This window comes from Callospermophilus lateralis, chromosome 4 (genome assembly GCF_048772815.1).
Source record: "Callospermophilus lateralis isolate mCalLat2 chromosome 4, mCalLat2.hap1, whole genome shotgun sequence".
NCBI classification, from domain to species: Eukaryota; Metazoa; Chordata; class Mammalia; order Rodentia; family Sciuridae; genus Callospermophilus; species Callospermophilus lateralis.
In genome coordinates, this window is record NC_135308.1 from 157,134,681 (window position 1) to 157,152,927 (window position 18,247).

Genomic DNA, 18,247 nt, shown 5'->3' on the forward strand with positions numbered 1-18,247 from the left:
TTCTCCAGGCCGAATGTGGGGCAGGGAGGAGAGAGCGGAGGAGAGAGCGGGGGTGGGAGGACAGAGCTTTTCTGCGCACTTACGGCGGGGGGGGGGGGCTTCCAAGGACCCCCCCTGCCCATTCTGGGCCTCAACAGCCACCCTGCAGGCCCCCTGTGAAGGAAAATTCCAGATGTGATATCATGTCACCCAAAAGTATTTCAAAATGCATCTTTCACCTCTTAGAACGTTTTTCAAAATAACCTCGATATCATTGTCACCCCTCATAATGTTAACAGCCCCTAATGTCATCTAATGCACAGTCCCTGCTCTGATTTCCTTATTTTCCTCAAAAATGTCATTTTAAGGTCCATGGATTTCAGTCAAGATCAAAACCAGGCCCACACATTGCATCTGGGTGCAGCCTCGTGTGTCTCTCTTAATCTGTCCCCCCTCCTTTTTGTATGCCGTCCCCCTGGCTGGAGGTCAGGTCCTTGGTCTTGTAGAACTGTCCCCATGGTTGACCCCGTGGGTTGCACCTCAGTGTCACCTAACATGCTGCACAACCTGGCAGGCCCTGTACACTGGCGCTCAGATCCAGAGGGCCGACCTGGCGTGGGGCCCACGGCCAGGGGAAGCCGACCCGGAGGCGCTGGTCCTTCCAGTCGGGTCCTAACTGGACACGCACGCCCAGGTTTTCCCCTCTGGGCCATACTAAGAATGAGTGTCTTACTACAGTGGGTCCCAGTGAGGCCGGACTGATTCCTCCTTGATAAAGCCCCTCCCCATCCCCCGCCCCTCTGCAGGACCCCATCCACAGGACCCCAAGACCCTGGCAAGAGGAGCAGAAGAGATCCGAGAAGCCCAGTTGCTCAGTTTTCTATTCATCCTTCAAATGTTTGTTGAGCATCTACTATGCCAGGTCCTGAGCGGCAGCAAACAGAACCACGGGACCCCTGGGGCCCTAGAGCCCAGAGCCAGGTGGGGGTGGACACCTGAGGCACCACAAGGGGCAGTCAGGGAGCAGGAGGGGTGGGCAGCATTACCACAGGCGGGGGCGGCTGCTGCGTGCTGGGTGGCCCTGGGCCCCCGGAGGGGCAGTGGCTCCCGACAAGAGCAAGGCCCCAGGGAGAGGGAGAGCTGTGCAGACAGAGCCCCACCTGCTGGAGGAGCCATGAGGAGCCCCACCTAAACCTTCCCCTGCCATGCCTCAGTTTCCTAATGTGCAAAATGGCCACAAAGGTCGGTGCACCTACTTCAAACAGGCAAAGATGAAATGACCCGATTCACATCAAGTGCTCAGGAGTGGCGGCCCTGCAGCATGCCCCCATGACGGACAGCTCCGCAGCAGGGCGGGGCTGAGATGCCCGCGGCCAGTCTCCCAGGGTGGTGCCCACCCTGTTCACAGAGGGGCAGCATGGCTGGGGGAGGAGCAGGCTCAGCTGGGGCCTTGCCTACTCCATGTCGGGGTGGGGCTGGCTGGAGGCCCCCAGCCCCTGAGGAGCATCTCCGGGTTCCTCTGGTGCCTGTCCACTCTGTCGTCCTTGTCCTAGGAGCCCACCTGCAGCCCAAGGTCAGTGGCCACCAGGCCCCAACTTATCCCATCCACGTGCACCCTAAGTGGGGCGGGCAGGCTGCCCAGCCCGGGCTAAAGGTGAGGGGGCTTAGGAGCACAGTGAGGCGGAGAAAGGGGTCCCACCGCCCCCGACCCCTGCCGGGCCCACGTGGGCGCCTCAGCTCGGGGGACACAGAACCTCCTGCTCCTAGAAGGGGTTACGCGCTCCTCCCCCCGCCATCCTAATCCCCATCCTGCTGACTCGCTCCAGCCCCACCCCCAGCTATTCTGGGATAATGGAGGCAGCAGATGGCCGAGCCCTGCTCCCCCCACCGACCCTCAGGATCTGGGAACTACCCGAAAATCTGCGGCTGCTTCTAAAATCAGGCCAGCCAGCAGCCTCCCCTGCGGGGTGAGGAGGACAGCGGCCTCCACGGGCGTGGGTCAGGGCCGCCCTCACTCAGCTCCATCCTGCACACCCGGCACAGGTCCCTCGCGTGCTGGGGGACCACGGGCATGTGGCAGTCCCCCTCTGGGCCCCAGGACCCTCCCTAGGAAGGAAACCAGGGGCTGAGCTTGGTGGTTCCAGATGCCTCTGACCCAGATGTGCCGGGACAAGGACTCTGTCCCTCAAGAGCCAAGGACATGACCTAAGGGAGCCCCAGGCCCGCTGCCTGGGCCAGGGCCCCTCAGATCCCCTCAGGATCTCTCCTCCCTCCTCCCCCATCCCAGAGCCCCACTGTGGCCCTCAGGGGTCAGTGGGCACAGCCACACGCACACATGCATCCTTGCACAGAGGTGCACAGAGGGGCACTCACACCTGTGCACACACTCACACAGACGGCACACACATGGAGCCCCTCCTGGGCACCAAAGTGACCACCGTCACCACTGTGACAGATAGACTGAGGATCCCGCCCTGTCAGGAACACTCTGGCTGCAAACAGAAAACTGGACCAAGAGAGACTTAAATAGGGGTTTAATTTCGTACAGAACCAAACGCTGGAGGAGACAGCTGCGGTGACGGTCTTGGGCTTCCCTTCATGGTGGCAAAGTAGCTCCTCAGATCCAGCCATCATACCCACATTCACACAGGAAGATGAGGTACAGGGCTGAAAAACCTCACCCAGAAACCTCTCTACTGGCCAAACCTGGGTCACAGGGTAACGTCTCCCAGCAAGGGAGACTGGAAAGTGAGCCAAAGGGTCCTCTTGATTGGCTGGGACCATGCGGACCATCACCTGGGCCTGCTGAGGTCCAAACCTGAGCCCATTAGCAAGTGGGGGAGCAAGGAGCTCCAGAGACTCCGCGGCGTCATCATCTGTCACAGACCCTGGGTTTGGCCATGACTCTTTCAGGTCCCCTCAGTGACACAGGATCCGGCCAGGGGACTTAGGAGCAGACGGCCCAGTGCTTCAGCCCCAGGAGAATGACGGGGACAGAGCCAGGGCCGGAGCCAGACCCCCGCCCAGGGGCCCAGTCACTGTCTAAGGGATGGCACCCCGATCCCCAGCCGGGCCCAGGTGCCTGCCCCGCTCAGTCGGCTCCCCCAGGCCGCGGGCTCCAGCCTGGGCCTGTCCGGCCCTCACCTGGTCCTCCTGCTCCCCAGGCTGTCCAGCCTCTCGGCCCGGGGGCCTCCAGCTACACAAAGGCCTGCACCTTCGTCGCCCGGAGGCCGCGCCAGGAGCTGCCCTCCAGGGGCACTCACCAGTGCTGCGTGGGCACAGGAGCCGCCCAAAGTCTCCGCCGGCCTCTGCCCAGCAGCTCGGGCTCACTGCACAACCAGCTGGGGACACCAGGGCGTGTCTGGGTACAGGAGGCAGTGGAGGGAGCGGAACCTGCAGAGAGACCAGAACGGGGACGGTCACCATGCCGCTCGCACTCCCGGGCTGCCCACAGCACCACAGACATCTGGGGCCAGGAAACCCCGGGGGGCAGGGACTGCCCTGTGCCCTGGAGGAGGCCCAGCGGCACCCTGACCTGACGCCCGCAGCACGTCCCCGAGTCAAGCAACTGGACATCACCAAATGTCCCCTGGGGGAACAAGGCCAAGCCTGGCTGAGCCCCCCGGCTTAGAGAGACTTCAGAACAAGACCCCACTGAGCCCATCTGCCCACAGACCTGGGTCCTCAGGGCTCTGGCCCCAACCGCAGGAAGCTACGGATTCTAGAATCCTGAGCTCGGAGCAAACCTAGCACCACTTGTCTTGCAGGGCAGGGGGTTGGAACCCAGGGCCCCCCCCCCCACCGCGTGCTGGGCAAGTGCTCTGCTGCTGAGCCGCGGCCCAGCCCCGGGACCAACCCTCAAGCCTCTTGGCCTCAGGTACAGCTCCCGCCCCCACCGATGGCCGGAATTTTGAAGTTTTTCCCTGTGTTAAGCCAAACAGTCTCCTTGGAGCCTACAACGTGGTCAGCGCAGCCCCCCAGGACCCCTGGAGTGCTCAGGGCCTCTGCTCCAACCGGGCGGCTCTGGAAACCTGGGGGCCAGGGGCCCTGCTTCCCTGCAAGGGAGACGGAATCTAAATCTAAGGTCCAGGCAGAGCCCACAAAGGCCTTGGGAGGTCGCTTGTCACCTCCTGGAGCAAGCCAGGCACGGTGTCACCTCTCCTCACCTCTGTATCGGACTGCAATGGCTCCCTCTGCTTCCTTGAGCACGTCAAGATCTATCTCCTGCCTCTGGGCCTTTGCACATGCTATCCCCTCTGCCTGGGACACTGTGCCATCTCCTGTCCTGGGGACTGCTGCTACCACTTCAGGTACCCCATGCCCCCTCCCCCTCCCTGGACAGCCCACGCCCATCAACACGGAGGCTGTCTTACTGTCCCCCACAGGACAGTGTCCCAGACGCCTCATTGTCCAGGACTCCCTTGGACAAGTCTCTACCCCTCAGGGGACCCAGGGCCCACACCATCCCTTGCTACCCGTTGCCCCCGAGACCTGCACATCTCTGCAGGCAGGACCCCGGCTCCCTAGCTCCCAGCCCTCCACATGGCGCTGGCTGGCAGCGGGTGAGGAGTGGGGACAGTGGGACTGCCCGGAGGGGGGGGCTCCCGCGGCGGGGGGCCTGCAGGCTGCACGGGGCGCCAGGAGGGGGCAGTCCTGCGGCTGGGCTCAGAGTCCACCTGCCCCCCCACCCCTCCCACCACCTGAGCCAGCAGCACAAGCCACAGCCCCCCGGGGGCAGCGGTGGACGGGGAGCCAGACTGTCCACTAGACTGCTCCACACAGAGGGGACTGAGGCGAGCAGCCCCAACCTCCCTGAGGCCTTTCAGGAAGGTTCTGACCATCCCACCCTCCCTCCCAGAAGAACCGTCTAAGAGGACCAAGAAACAAAGAAGACGGCACAACCCCCGCCATGTCTGGGGTTGCAGCACGCGGCCTCCTTCACTCAGGGCCAACAGGGCAGTCTTCCGGGGGCTCCTGAGGAACTCTGGGGGATCAGAGCTGGGAGAGTCCTGCACAGCCACAATATTCAGTCTCCAAGTGTCACAAGTGAGAGACTGAAGCCCAGAGAGGGCAAGACACTAGCCTAAAGTCACACCGCAGAGCAGAGGCAGAAATCTACTCCTTCCGTTCAGCTCCCCCGCCTCTGGATGCCTGGGCTTAGCACCCCCACCTCCCGTCCTACCGTTGCAGCCCTCAGACCCACCTGGAGGGGTCCTCTTCAGGGGAGAAGGGGCCAGGTAGCTTAATGACATTGAGCTTCCCCTCAAAGACACCATAGCTGAGGGTGACCTGGGCAGAGAGAAGCGGAGTAGTGTAAGGGGGTGTCGCACCAGGGATCCCACAAGGGGGCAGCATTTTGGCAGCAGCAGAGAGGGCCAGAGGGCATCCCGAGAGGCACAGATCCGCCTGCAGCCCCACCAGGAGCAGGGGGTCCTTCTGGAGCCCCCATGGGCGGCGCGAGCTGGGCCAGGAGCCTGCTGCTCAGCTGCGCCCCAGCTGGGTGGGGCTCAGTCCCCAGGCCTGCGTCTCCACCACTGGGCCCTGCACCGGGCATTGCACCAAGGTGGATCAAAATACGCCAAAACCTTGGCATCTGACCTGAACGTTCCCCGACACTCCAGTGCAACACCCACTCACGTACAGGGGGCAGTCGGCAGGTATCAGACGTAATCAGAGATGCCTTATGTGTTTTTTATTTTAACTTTTTCAATACTGGGGACTGAAGGCAGGGACGTTTTACCACTGAGCCACATCCCCAGCCGGTTTTATTCTTTGAGACAGGCCTTGATAAGTTGTTGAGGCTGGCCTCAAACTTGGGATCCTCCTGCCTCAGCCTCCTGAATCACTAGGATTATAGGCGTGCATCACTGCACCTGGTGAGATGATTTAAAGCACTTGGAAGCCGCGCGTGGCGATATGCAAACACAAAGCACCTCCTATAGGGCACTGAGCATCCTGGGACCAGTGTGTGTGGGTACGTGTGTGAATATGGTGAGGAAACAGCTGGAGGAGGCCAGCCCTCGGTGGTACCTGGCACGGCAGGTGCTCAGGAAACCCTGACCAGGGAGTGCCCTGCTTCCGGCTGTCCAAAATCTGCCGCTTTCCCAGTTTCGGGCGTGTGGTCCTCATAAGATGAACCTGGGGTTCCCAAGGATGAAGCCACAGGCCAGCTCCCGGCCCGGCCAAGCAGCTCCCGGCCCTGGTAGGAGAAGGGCCATGTGACGGCCCAGGCCATGAGACCAGGAATCAAATCAGCACCGGGTCTGGGAAAGGAGGCGCCCTCCCCCCAGGATGGACTGGAAACCGGGCTGCCTTCTGCCAGGATGAGGCCAGCGTGGGCAGACAGGGTCCCGGGAACCAGAGGCCAGCTTCCTGTCACCTGTGCAGGCCCTTCCTGCAGCATTTGGGGACCAGATCAAAGAATCACAGTGTCACAATGCTAACCTTTGAGGAGCAAGCCACCCTGGGCCTCAGGATCCCCATCGATAGCCAGGCCCCATAATCTCAAGTTCCAGATTGATGTCAAACACCCCATGTTCCTTTGGGGGACCCTCCTCCCCACTCATTGCCACCTGCCCCAAGACCACTCACCTGCTCCGGGAGTTGGGCGGCCCCTAGTAGCTGCAGGGTCTCCAGGTGCGAGTGGAAGAGGGGGCTGGGCCGCAGGCGGCCCCCCAGCTTGCACTCCACGATGTAGCCCACGGTACAGTCATCAGGCAGCCGGATGAGGGCAGAGGTGTCCACGAAGTGGGAGCCGCTGGGGGGCAGAGCTGGACTGTAGCACTGGCCAGGCCCTCTGCACTTGACCCCTTCCCAGGAAGCTCTCAGCTGGGCCGGCAGCAGGACGGAGAGCTCGGGGGTGGGGCTGCCTCTGCCTACTGTGCGACCCTGGAGTCAGGACCCCTCTGCTGTGAGCCGGACGATCACCGTCCTGGCCAGGGCTGTGGGGCCTCAGTGTGAAGCCCTTTGTAAATGTCTCCTTCCTTCTCGCCCTATCTTTCTGTGGGTCCCCTGCTGAGCTTGAGCACCTGCCTGCCCCAGACACAGAGGGGAAGGCCTCTGCCCTCCTCGGCAGCCCCTGGGCCGGGAAGAGAGCTGGTCAGGAGAGCCAGGCAGCGGGTCACTGGGAGCAGGACCGGTGCTGAGTCAGGACACCCAGCCAAGGGGGGAGGGGTGCAGAAGCCCCACCCACACTCCGTCCCGGGCTGGGTCCATAGCCAAGCCTTCAGGACAAAGGAGGGGGAGTTTTTCCTAAATAATCCCAGCAGCTCGGGAGGCTGAGGCAGGAGGATCTCCCAGTTCAAAGCCAGCTTCAGTGATGGTGAGGTGCTAGACAACTCAGTGAGACCCTGTCTCTAAACAAAATAGGGCTGGGGCTGGGGCTCAGTGGTTGAATGCCCCTGAGTTCAATCAATCAATCAATCACATAAAAGTTCCACAGAGGTGGGTCACCCTGGCACAAGGATGACCCTGGCAGTTCCGGGAGCACGCCTGCCAGACCTGCCCTAGGACAACAGGCCACTCCCTCGCCCACGGATCCCAGCCTGGGACAAGGCGGGCTGTATAGAGGGGAAGCACCCAGGTCTCAGCAGCGCGTACCCCTGGGCCTGGGTGACCTCAGCCGTGCTCACCCTCTGGGGCCTCACCCTCCTCAGTGCAGACACAGGCTGCACCATCAAAAAGGTGACACAGAGGCCAAGCTCAGATCCAACCCTCAACCCAAGTTCAAGGCCACGAAGGTCAACACCATCCTGCCCACGAAGACATGTGCCACTTCTAGAAGGCCAGCATCCCCCATCCATACCGAGGGCTTCCGGTGCCCCCTGGCTCCCCTCCTCTGGGGTCCTCTAGTGCTGTCCAGGTCAATTCCACCTCTTCTACGAAGTCTTCCCTCTTGCCCTCAACCAAAAGGCCTTCTTGCTCCTCTGAGAACCCCTACTCTTGGCCTTCACCTCCCTTCTGGCATTGACTGGTCAGAAGAGCGGAAGGAGGCTGCAAACAGGGTCTTGTGATTCCCTGGCTCGGCCAGATGCAGCCCAAACCCTGAGCCTTGGCACCAGGAGTCCCTGTGTTTGCAGGTCCACTTGCAGACACGCAAACAGACTTCTCGAGGTGTTCCTGTGTGCAACAGAGGCCACCTTACTGTGCACCCCCTACAGACAGGGGGGCAGGTAATTTGCTCAGCATGAACTGGGTCACACGGTAACACAAAGTGAATGACAGGCAACTCCTCCTGCGCCCACTCTCAAGCCTTCCTGCCCCCTGGGCATGCCAGTAGCCACCCTTCCCTGCCCTCCTGCCACCCAGGGTCTTGGCTTACCTCGCCCACGGGGCCATCCTCAAAGCCAGCTTGCGGTTGATGCAGAAGCCGGCACCCCCTGTGGCGAACCAGAACTGCACCAGTCTCTGGGAAGGAGAGGGCAGAGGTGCAAGGTGAGTTGGGGACAGGGACATTGAGGCCACGCCTCACCCCAAACCGCGTGGCTCAGAACCTCTTCATGTAACCTTCACGTCTTGCTACAGCCTCGCATTACGAGGCCCATCTCACAGGTAAGGACACCGAGCCCAAAGTCACATAGCTAATTATGAGTGCCGAGGTCACCAAGGACACTGGAATACAGTGGAATCTGGCCCCCTCCTCTGAGAAAGGGCTCTACCTTGTGGCAAGAGGGTGGGATGGGCGGCCAAACACCCCGCTGCTCCCCAGGTCATGGAAGCACCCAGGCGCCACAGGAATGATTGTGCACAAGGCCACACCCCTTGACCAGTGATTGGCTCCGCAATAGGCACATGACTTAGGCCAGCCAATCAGAGTCCTTCCCTGAGTGCTGTGTGCTATGTACGGTCCTGATGCCACCTCCACCAGGCCACCTCCACTGGCTTCCCCACTCCCAACTCCTGTGGCCAAGAAGAGTTTTTGGCAGAAAATGAAGATGAGGTCTCTCATGGAGTAGAGGGGACAGACAGTCCTGGGAGCCCCTGCCGCCAGCAAACCCCTTGACACCAAGGTGTCCCTTTGGGGCTTAAACTATTTTCTGAGTCCCAACATCACCACCATCACCTCAGCCCAAGGCCTCTTCCTCCCTCCTCTGTGATGACCAGAAATTCACCACGGATTTCTCTAGAGTTCTTGGGGGCACTTTGCCCTTTCAGCTGTCCCATCCCTTGGTCCAACAAGCTCCCCAAGGATTCCTGCCCCCAGGTCCATAGGTTGGTGCTTAATGGAGGCACGTCATTTGGGGCGAGTTATCTCCCGCGAGGCAGCGGTGAGAGGAGCCCTGGGCAGCAATGAGGAAGCCTGAACCTGAGGTCTCCCTCCTCCCTGCTCAGCTGTGCCACCTGGAGAAAGGCACTGCTCCCCTTTGGGCCTCATGTGAGCACATCTGCTCCAGTTCTGAAATCGGATGGTTCTCCTGGCTCAGAAGCATCCTTCTAAAGACCCCAACTGCCCTTCTTCTAGAATGCCAGAAAGGTCGGGCTCAGCGAGGCAGAATGAGTGGCTCTTGAGGTGGTGACACAGGAGGTGCCCGGTAAACTCTTATTTTTTGTTTTCTAAGTGAACGAGCGTGTGGCCCCCTCCTCCCGTGTATGACATAACATGGCAGTAGCCTCGTAAGTGCCTGACCCTGAATGCTGCCTGTCCTATGCCCTGTGCCAAGGCCCGTGCCCCAGGTGGGTGAACAAGCACAGAGAAATGAAGTCACTTGCCTGAGGTCACAGAGTGGGGACTGACCCCAACCAGAGCTCTCGCCCCCTTTGCAGTCCTGCCCTGGAGGACCCAAGATCCACACAGTCCTGGACACCGTGGAGTTCTGCCTGCTCCAGGGCAGTCCTGGGACCTGCTGGGGGTGCATGCCAACGAGGGCACATGTGAGCCCTGGGGGGCGGGCCTAGGTGTGCCCAGCTGGGCACCGCATCTGCAGAGAGAGGACTTGGCTGGGATGTGAACACTGACTAGGGCTGATCGCTGACACTCGCCAGTGTCCATTACATTCCAGGTGCCATGCCAAGGACTTGGACAGATGACCCCTTTTTATTCTATGCTCATAACTGCCCTGTGAGTAAGGGCTGTTATCTCCTGCTTCTCAGAGGAGGAAACTGAGGCCCAGAGAGGTTAGGTGACTTCAGTAAGGGTCTCAAAGCTAGGCAGTGGCAGGGTGGATGTGTGAATCCCTGGAGTCAAGCTCCACAGTGACCTTCTCAGCCCCTGAGCAAACAGCTCAAGCCAGATGAGAGTGGGGTGGGAGCGGTGTGGGAGCCTGGGGCACCCCTGGACTTACCTGGATTCTCTCACACACATGGCCTCAAGCCCAGGAGGATTTAATTAGGGCTCAGAGGCTGGGGAGCTGCTGATAATTAAGGCTCTGGTTTCCTTAGCGAAGCAGATGGTGACCTGGGGAGGGTGAGGGAGCCCCACAGCTCGCCCAGCTCCCGCTTCAGGCGCTGCCTCTAGGGAGGGGACTTCCTACCTGCCTTTTCCCTGTAGCCAAGGGGACCATTGGGGCCTGGGCACCCCAACACCTATCACCTGGTGGGACTTGGGTTCAGGGGAGAGCCATGTGATTTTTTTTTCTTCTAACAGATTCTTCATTATTTATCTGAAAGTCAAATTTAACTGGGTATCCAGGATTTTTTTTTCTTTTTCTTTTTCTTTTCTTTCTTCTTCTTTTTTTTTTTTTTTTTTTTTTTTTTTTTTTTTTTTTGCCCTAAATCTGGCAATCCTAATCTGGGCTCCCTACGGTGCCAAGTGTGCACTCTAAGTTGCTGGTTAGTGGAGGTTTGGAGAGGAGGGTGCTGAAGGGGGGTCGTGTTCTGGGGCCCAAGGATTCCAGCATTTTAACACCCTGCGTGACTGCATGGTGACACCAGGTGACCACGAGCCCGGCCATGGAGTCAGGAAGCCTCAGTACACCTGGAGCTCACTGTGTGACCAGACCAAGCCTCCGCTCTTGGATGACTGGGGACCTACTTACTACCTGCCCTTCTCTAGGCCTCGCCTGCACTACCTCCATCTCCTTCCACAGCGGAGGAGGCTGGGACTCAAAGAAGAGAAGCCACTGGCCCAAATCCACAGGGACGGAGCCAGACCTGACTCTCAGAGCCCACCAGTGGCCTCCACCACACCTCCGCCCCCAGGTAGGCCGCGCCCCTGGATCAGCCCCGCCCCCGAACTGGCCCCGCCCCGAATCGGCCCCACCCCTGGGGCCTGCAGCCAATGGGCGAAGGAGGAGGGCAGGACACACCGTGCGATTGCGCGGTTGGGGTTCCGAGGCACGGATGGGCCGGTTCAGGCTGGGCCTGCCCACGTAGACGTCGAGGGTCGCGGGGAAGGCCCTCAGCAGCCGCAGCAGCGCCCATGGGTTCACGTAGTTGTCATCATCCACGTGACAAAACCACCTGTGAGGTGGGACGGGGACAGTGAACTTGGAGGGATAGGGGGCTCCAGGCCGAAGCCAGCCAGGCTCCCCTTGCGCCCCCAAGGTCAACAAACACTTGCACGGAGGGGTGGCCACCACTTGAGGCCCATTGTATGCCAGAAGCACGCGCTGGAGGCTCCTGAGGAAGGCAGGCCGCTTAAGACACGAGGCCCGGGGCAGAGGCTGAGGCACTGGCCCAGGGCCACGGCTGGTCTGCAGGCTGCCTGCTGCGTGGGAGACGAAGGTTCTCCCACTGGACTCAGGTCACGTCACGGCTTTGGCCCAACCCTCAAAGCCACCCCTCCCCCAGAAACCCAGGAGCACCCACCTGAGCCCGCTGGCCAAGAAGGCGTCGAACTCGGCAGCCATCTTGCAGGACAGCGCAGGGTGGCTGTGCTCAGCGGAGCAGTTGGTGACCACAAGGTGGGGCCCTAGAGGAGAAGGAGCCATCAGGAACCCTGCCCAGTGCCTCCCACAGCCCCAAACACTGAATGCAGAGCAAGGCCAGGCCAAGGGAGCCCCCAGGGCCACCCCCTCCCAGCTGACAGTGGGGAAACCAGGCCCAGGGCAAGGACAGTAGGCTGGATTGGACCAAGTGTCCAGGGCCTAGTCCAGCAGCCCCTCCCCACACCTGCACATATTTCCAAGAAGGAAGCCCTCTCCCCTCCTGGGCTAAAGGGAATCCCAAAGCCAAAGGTGGTCAGCCCATTTCCTGGGCAGCCCCGGGCCAGAGCATGGCTGCCCAGCTCTCTCTGGCAATAGCCAAGGGCCCCCACCCAGCCAGCAGTTACCCAGTCTCTCCTGGAGGCCTTCGTCCAGGCTGTCAGTGAAGATGAATGTCTGGGAAGGAGAAGGGGGCAGGACTCAGTGTCCCAGGGCAGACCCAGGCCAACCCAGCACCCGCCATGGCCAAGCCCAGACACCACCCAGGAGGATACACACAGCAGTGACAGACATATGCCCCTCTCATGGCCATATGTCTCTTTAGGGGACACACACACACACACGCACACACACACACACACACACACACCTGCTTCTATAGACAAAGCTCCTGGTGCACAGCCCCATCCCCTTCACAGAGCCATACCCTTGGCAGAATGGCACCCTCTTACATCCCAGGTCACATACACACAACCCTGAGCCCTGTCGGGAAGCAGATTGAAAGGACCCCACAGCAGCGCCCCGGGTCCCCACACCACAGACCCCACACAGTGCAGGGGCCCCTGAGCATCTCAAAAAGTTTTCACCAAGACACGATCCTGCCCTCTCATTCTGGGCACCCACCAGGAGCAGGACCCATGCCTGCCCCCGGCTGGCCCTCTCTTAACCTCATGAGGAAGGGTTTATGATCTGTCCCCTAAATAGACCAAATGCAAACTGGGAATGAGAGGCAGAGGGGACCCCCCAGAAGCAGCCATGAGTGAGACAGAGACGCAGGGCCAGGATGCCTCGCCCCCAGGCCCAGCCCGACAGGCAGTGCCGCCCGCAGCCCCAGAGCTCCTTTCTCTACTGAGCACCTCAAAGGCCTGCAAGGACCCCCGATCCCTGGGCTGCCCTGTGGGGACCAAGGAGAAAATGTCCCACCTGTTCATTCACCCCAGGTACCCCATGCCCCAGCATCCACACCTGAGCCTACCCCTGTCCTCCCTCCAAGAGCAGGGCCCTGGCCCTGAAGGCCCTTCCTTGTCACCCACAGACCTGGCTCCTTTCTAGGAACCAGCCCCTCAGAGCAGTGCAGCCCCACCTTGGGCCTCAGTTTACCCATTGTAAAATGGGGGCAGTAACAGCTGTGAGACTAAAGTAAGACCGTGTAAAGGAAGGAGTAATCGTTCAACGGAAGACTTCAGGGAAACGGAGGCAGTGAGGCTAGAGGCCAGGGCTAGGAACAGCGAAAGGTACGGGGGGACAGGGCCTCTCCCAGGGCTCATGGCCACAGACCTACTTCTCAGCCACCATCGTCTCTCAGGGATTGTGGCAAGACTCTGGCCCATTCACCCTGATCGGTTTTCCTCTCGGGACCAGAATCAGATAAAACTCATACCCACCACCCCTTGCCAGCACCTTCCATGGGTTCTCTACTGCCCCTGGGATAAAATTTAGCCTCCAAAGCATGACTAGTGAAGGGACCCCTGACCCTTGCCACCTGATGCAGCCTTATCTCAGTACTTCCTGCTCCACCATGAGGCGGGAATCTCTCTGCCCAAATTTGTTTCGGTTCCCCAAATATGCTGTGTGAGTGTGTGTGTGTGTGTGTGTGTGTGTTCGTGCTCGTGCATACACACACACACACACACACACACACACACAACTCTGAGCCTTTGCACATGATGCTCCCTCTTCCCACATTCCAGCTCCCAACTCGGGCATCGCCTCTCCCAGGAGGCCTCGACACCCCTCTGGTGACAAAGGAGGTCCTTTGCCCACCCCCTCCCCCTTCCTCCCATGGAAACTGCAAATCCCAGGAATGGGGATTTATCCCCTGGTCTCTCCACCAGAAGCCTGCGCCCTGGAGGCTACAGGCCCGACCCATCTGCTTCCTTCTCCAGCACCTGCCTCGCTCGGGAGGCCTGGCAGGTCCACCTTCTGAGTCCCTCTCCCTGGAGGCGGTCTCCCACTATCCCAGTCAGCAGCGCACGGGCGCCCAAGCCCAGGTCCCAGGAAGCACCATCCACAGGAGACCACTCGGGCTCCTCTGCGCCTCCAGCCTGCGCCTGAGCTCCCAGCTTTCACATTCCCTGCAGCCATGACTTCCACAAAAAAATAAAAAAAAACATGGGACAGGACGCTGTGGCACACGCCTGTAATCCCAGCAGCTCCGGAGGCCGAGGCAGGAGGATCGCGAGTTCAAAGCCAGCCTCAGCAACTTAGCGAGGCCCTAGCAATTCAGTGAGACCCTGTCTCTAAATAAAATATAAAAGGACTGGGGATGCGGCTCAGTGGTTAAGTGCCCCGGGTTCAATTCCCAGTACCAAAAACAAAGGCTGGTGTGTGGCTCTGTGGCAGAGGCTTGGCAGCACGCACAGGCCCTGGGCTCCATACCCCCCACAAAAACAAAAAAGACGGAGTCCCTGCTGCTCTGCTGGGACCCAGGACTGGGGGCCACCGTGCTGCCCCTCACATGCAGTCTGTCCACCCCTCCACACCTTGACTCATCGCTGTTTCAGTCTCTCCAAGCCCAGCCCTGGTCCAGCTCATGGGCATGACCTCCTGCGGGCATCTCCCCTGGTCTCCTGCTCTGACTGCCCCCACCCACGTCTGACTGCCACACCGCCCCCAAGGGGTCTGTAACAGAAGCCAGGACTCTTGCCCTGCTCCCTGGCACACCAAGCAGCACACTGGAGAGGTCGGACCAAGCGGGTAGGGACTGCACCCGCAATCAGGGCGAGGCCTCAGGCGGTGGGATGAGCAGGGGGGAGTGGGCGTTCCGGAGCAGGTGGTCCCCGCCCCTGGGAACTCCGAGGCTGGCAGAGGAGAACAGTGGGCAGAATTTCCTCTGAGCCAGAAGCTGGTTTGATTTGTTTAACAGGGGACCTGACAATGGTTAAGACTTCACAGGCAGAGAAACAAAAGACCAGCGGCCCACGGGGCAGGGAGGGGCGCAGGGGGACCATCTGCTGCAGGAAGGGAGATGTAGGGTTGCTGCAGCCTCCCCATCCCTACACACACACACACACACACACACACACACACACACACGGGACAAGGGGCCTGAGGGGGAGAGAAAGGCTCCCCTCAAGCACAAAACACTCAAGGCCCGCCTCCCCGGCCCGCCCCTCCGCAGGACAAAGGCTCCCACACAAGGGCCCACCTGCCACCCCACCACTGGAGTTGGCCAGCTCAGGCCCCTTCCGGATGCCCCTGTGCTGCGCAGGTGGGGAGGGCCTCGGCCAAGGTCAGAGAGAGAGAGGAACCCAAGGTGAGAGAGAACCGACGTCCAGGGTGGGCCTCTTTCAACTTAAATATGACTTCTGCTCCCCGCTCTGGGGTCCACTGAGTGAGCTCGTCTGGGGACTCTGCCTAGCCTGGATCAGCTTCCCCACCTGCCACCTGGCAGCATGACCACCCAGCCCTCAGGTGGTGTGAGGGAAGCGGAGCCATGGGGCACAGTGCAGCCCTCAGGAGCTGAGCCGCTGGCAGGTGCCCCCTGATCCACTGCCTGATCAGCATCTGGGATAGAGCCTGGGACGGGGCCACTGTAGCCAGGCTGGCACTGCCAGGCACAGCCCCCAGGCTGAAGGTGCAAGGAGAGGTGAGACCTGGGTCCCGCTGGGCTCTGCCCCCTCAGACCCCTGGGTGACACTGGCCAGCACTTCCTCCTTTAGCCTCAGTTTCCTCATCTGGGGGCACCACCGTGGTGAACAGGACAAGACAGGAAAGGGCCTCAAGCCACGTGAGGCACACTCCCGGGTCCACAGACACCGCGCCATAAACAGGAAGGTCTGCAGGGAGGGCCAGCCTTGGCGGCTTCCGCAGGCGGAACCAGATCTCCCCAAGATGAGAATCTGGCGGGGCTCAGGGATGCTGGGGGCCCTGCTGGGAAGGGTCAATCCTGGCGCAAAGACATCAGTGCCAGGAAATCGGGGCAGGGGTGTGCCCTCCCTGGGGTCCCTGGCCTCTCAGACCTTACTGTGCCTTTCCTTGGGCTCCCCTCCAAGGGCTCAGTCACTTCCTCCCGCAGAGCGGCCACCACAGTGGGGGTGGTGTGTGTGAATCCACCCTCGGCCTCCCCAGAGACGGTCCCCAACAGCCCCAGATCCCTGGCTTTGCTTGAGGAGAGTACTGACCGCGGGGACAGGACAGGCTGGGAGGGATTCAGATGGTCAGAGGTGCCTCCCCTAAAGGGCACCAGCCACGTGCCCAGGTCACCCACACACCTCTTGTCATTGCATGTCGAACACACTTGGGCTCCGCACATGTGAGCACAAGTGTGCACGCACACACCCCAACCTCTTGCCCACCCCTGCCTCAGTGACAGCCTCCCAGGACAACCACAGGAAACCAGCGCAGGACACAAGACGCGCACAAGCGCACACGCCTGCGTGCACACATGCAGCCGCAGGGCCTGAGGAAGCCTGAAAGGGCGCCTCCGGGAACAGGCCCCACCTAGGGCCTCCCTCCACCCTCCACCCTCCACCCCAGAGCCTGGGCAGGGCAGTTCCTAGGCCGGGGTTGGCACAGGACCTCTCAGAAGCCTCCACCCCAGTGCCCAGCACCCTCTGTGGTCCCTGCGGCCAGGCTGGGCCAAGCTGGGCGGGAGTGAGGCCCCCGCTGGGGCAGCCAGGGCACAGAGAGAGCCCAGGAGGGACCGGGGGCCTGGGGCAGCTTGGCCACCAACAGAGGATCTGAGGAACTGGACGCCAGTGACAGCGTGGGCCCCGAGGAAGGATGGGGCGATGGGCCCCGATGGCTGGACGACAGCAGCTTCTGCTTCAGCCAGCCAGAGATCCCAGCCCAGAGTCCCTCAGGCCCCAAACTCCACGGCGCGAACTGGCCCACTCATCACCTGTTGCCTGATCCTGGAGACCCACGTGTCGAGCAGCAGGTCCAGGCGCGAGCGGTGGAAGGCCCGGGTGGTCTTGACCCCGATGAAGATGTCGTGCAGCCGCAGCTCGCGGGGCGCGGGGCTGGGCCGGCTCAGCCTGGGGGGCTGCTGCACTCCCTGGGGGGGCGGGCGTGACTGGTACCGTAGGGACAGGAGCCCCATGCACAGGAGGGTGAGGAGGGCTCCGGCCAAGCCCCGGAGCAGCGGGCACGGCATGGGCACAGCGGCCGGTCGGCTCAGCTCCCAAGTCCCAACCAGTCCGGGACCGGAGGCTGGTCAGGCGGGGGCCCTGTGGCAGGCATCGGGGCGCACAGGGAGCGGGGACGTGGAGCTGGAGCTCCCGCCCCGGAGCCTGAGCCGCGGCTGCCCCACCGGCCGCCACCCTCCACCTGCTCGGTGGCGCTCGCCGGCCCCGCCCCGCCCAGCCGAGGGGCGGAGCCAGGCCGGGCGCAGAGGTGGCAGAGCGGGAGGCAGCCGCCCGGGGGCAGCCCTCGCCCTGCCAGCTGCTGGGGCGGAGGCGGCGGCAACAGCCAACCGTCCATGCCCGGTGGGAGCCAGGGTCCCTCCAGCCACGCCACTCCCCAGAGACCGGCCGGCGTGGCTCCAGCAGCGGCCGTTACTTTCCAGCGTCCCGGCGGCTCCGCTCTTGCTCAGTGTCTCCTGGATGCTCTCCCCATCCCACGTCCTCACCCGCGTCCTCTCCTCTCCTCCAGGCCAAATTCTGTTGGCGCTTAAAGCTCAGCTCCGGGGTCCCTCCTCCAGGAACCCTTCCATGGTGGCCCCTCCCAATTCCTGGGACTCCCAAAGAAGTTTTCTCAGTTCCTTTGGACTTCACAACTGCATTGGGACAGTCCCAGTTTATAGCTGAGGCACAGGGTGACGAAAGATGATCCAGCCAGTCAGGCCCAGAATTGGGTGGAAGCCTGGTCCCGTGTCCTCATGTGGCCCGGCAGGAGACCCCTGAGGGCACCTATCCAGCCGTGGCCCTCCAGACCACCCTTGGAAGGCTCCACAGCTGCCTCACCCAGCCAGCCCAGCCAACAGGGGCCTCCTCCAGCCACACGTGTGTCTTCCTTGACACTAGGCCATTCACACCTCCTTCCTCTGCTCCATCCCTGCACTGGCTCCCTGTCCTTAGAACAAAATCCACAGAGCACACGCCAGCTCAGGCATGGCCAAGCGTGAGCAAAAGCGCCGCGAGAGTGTGGCTAGAGGCAGATTCAGAGGCCACTGCCCAACGGGGAGGGTGGCTGGAGGGACAGGAGAGGGACTCCACCAGAGGCAGCCTGGACTGGCACTGGACACC

General features: G+C 61.4%; 1 protein-coding gene across 1 annotated transcript; it reads right to left on the bottom strand.

The window, feature by feature from the left end:
• Positions 1 to 2,448: 2,448 nt before the first annotated feature.
• Mfng (MFNG O-fucosylpeptide 3-beta-N-acetylglucosaminyltransferase) lies at positions 2,449 to 17,339 on the bottom strand. The gene is made up of 8 exons (XM_076853295.2): positions 16,903 to 17,339; positions 12,188 to 12,236; positions 11,725 to 11,827; positions 11,223 to 11,376; positions 8,300 to 8,385; positions 6,571 to 6,736; positions 5,183 to 5,268; positions 2,449 to 3,372 (listed from the first exon to the last, which is right to left on the bottom strand). The coding sequence occupies exons 1-8, from the start codon at positions 17,155 to 17,157 to the stop codon at positions 3,306 to 3,308; spliced, it is 966 nt and encodes a 321-aa protein (XP_076709410.2). The 5' UTR covers positions 17,158 to 17,339; the 3' UTR covers positions 2,449 to 3,305.
• Between the last annotated feature and the right edge of the window lie 908 nt (positions 17,340 to 18,247).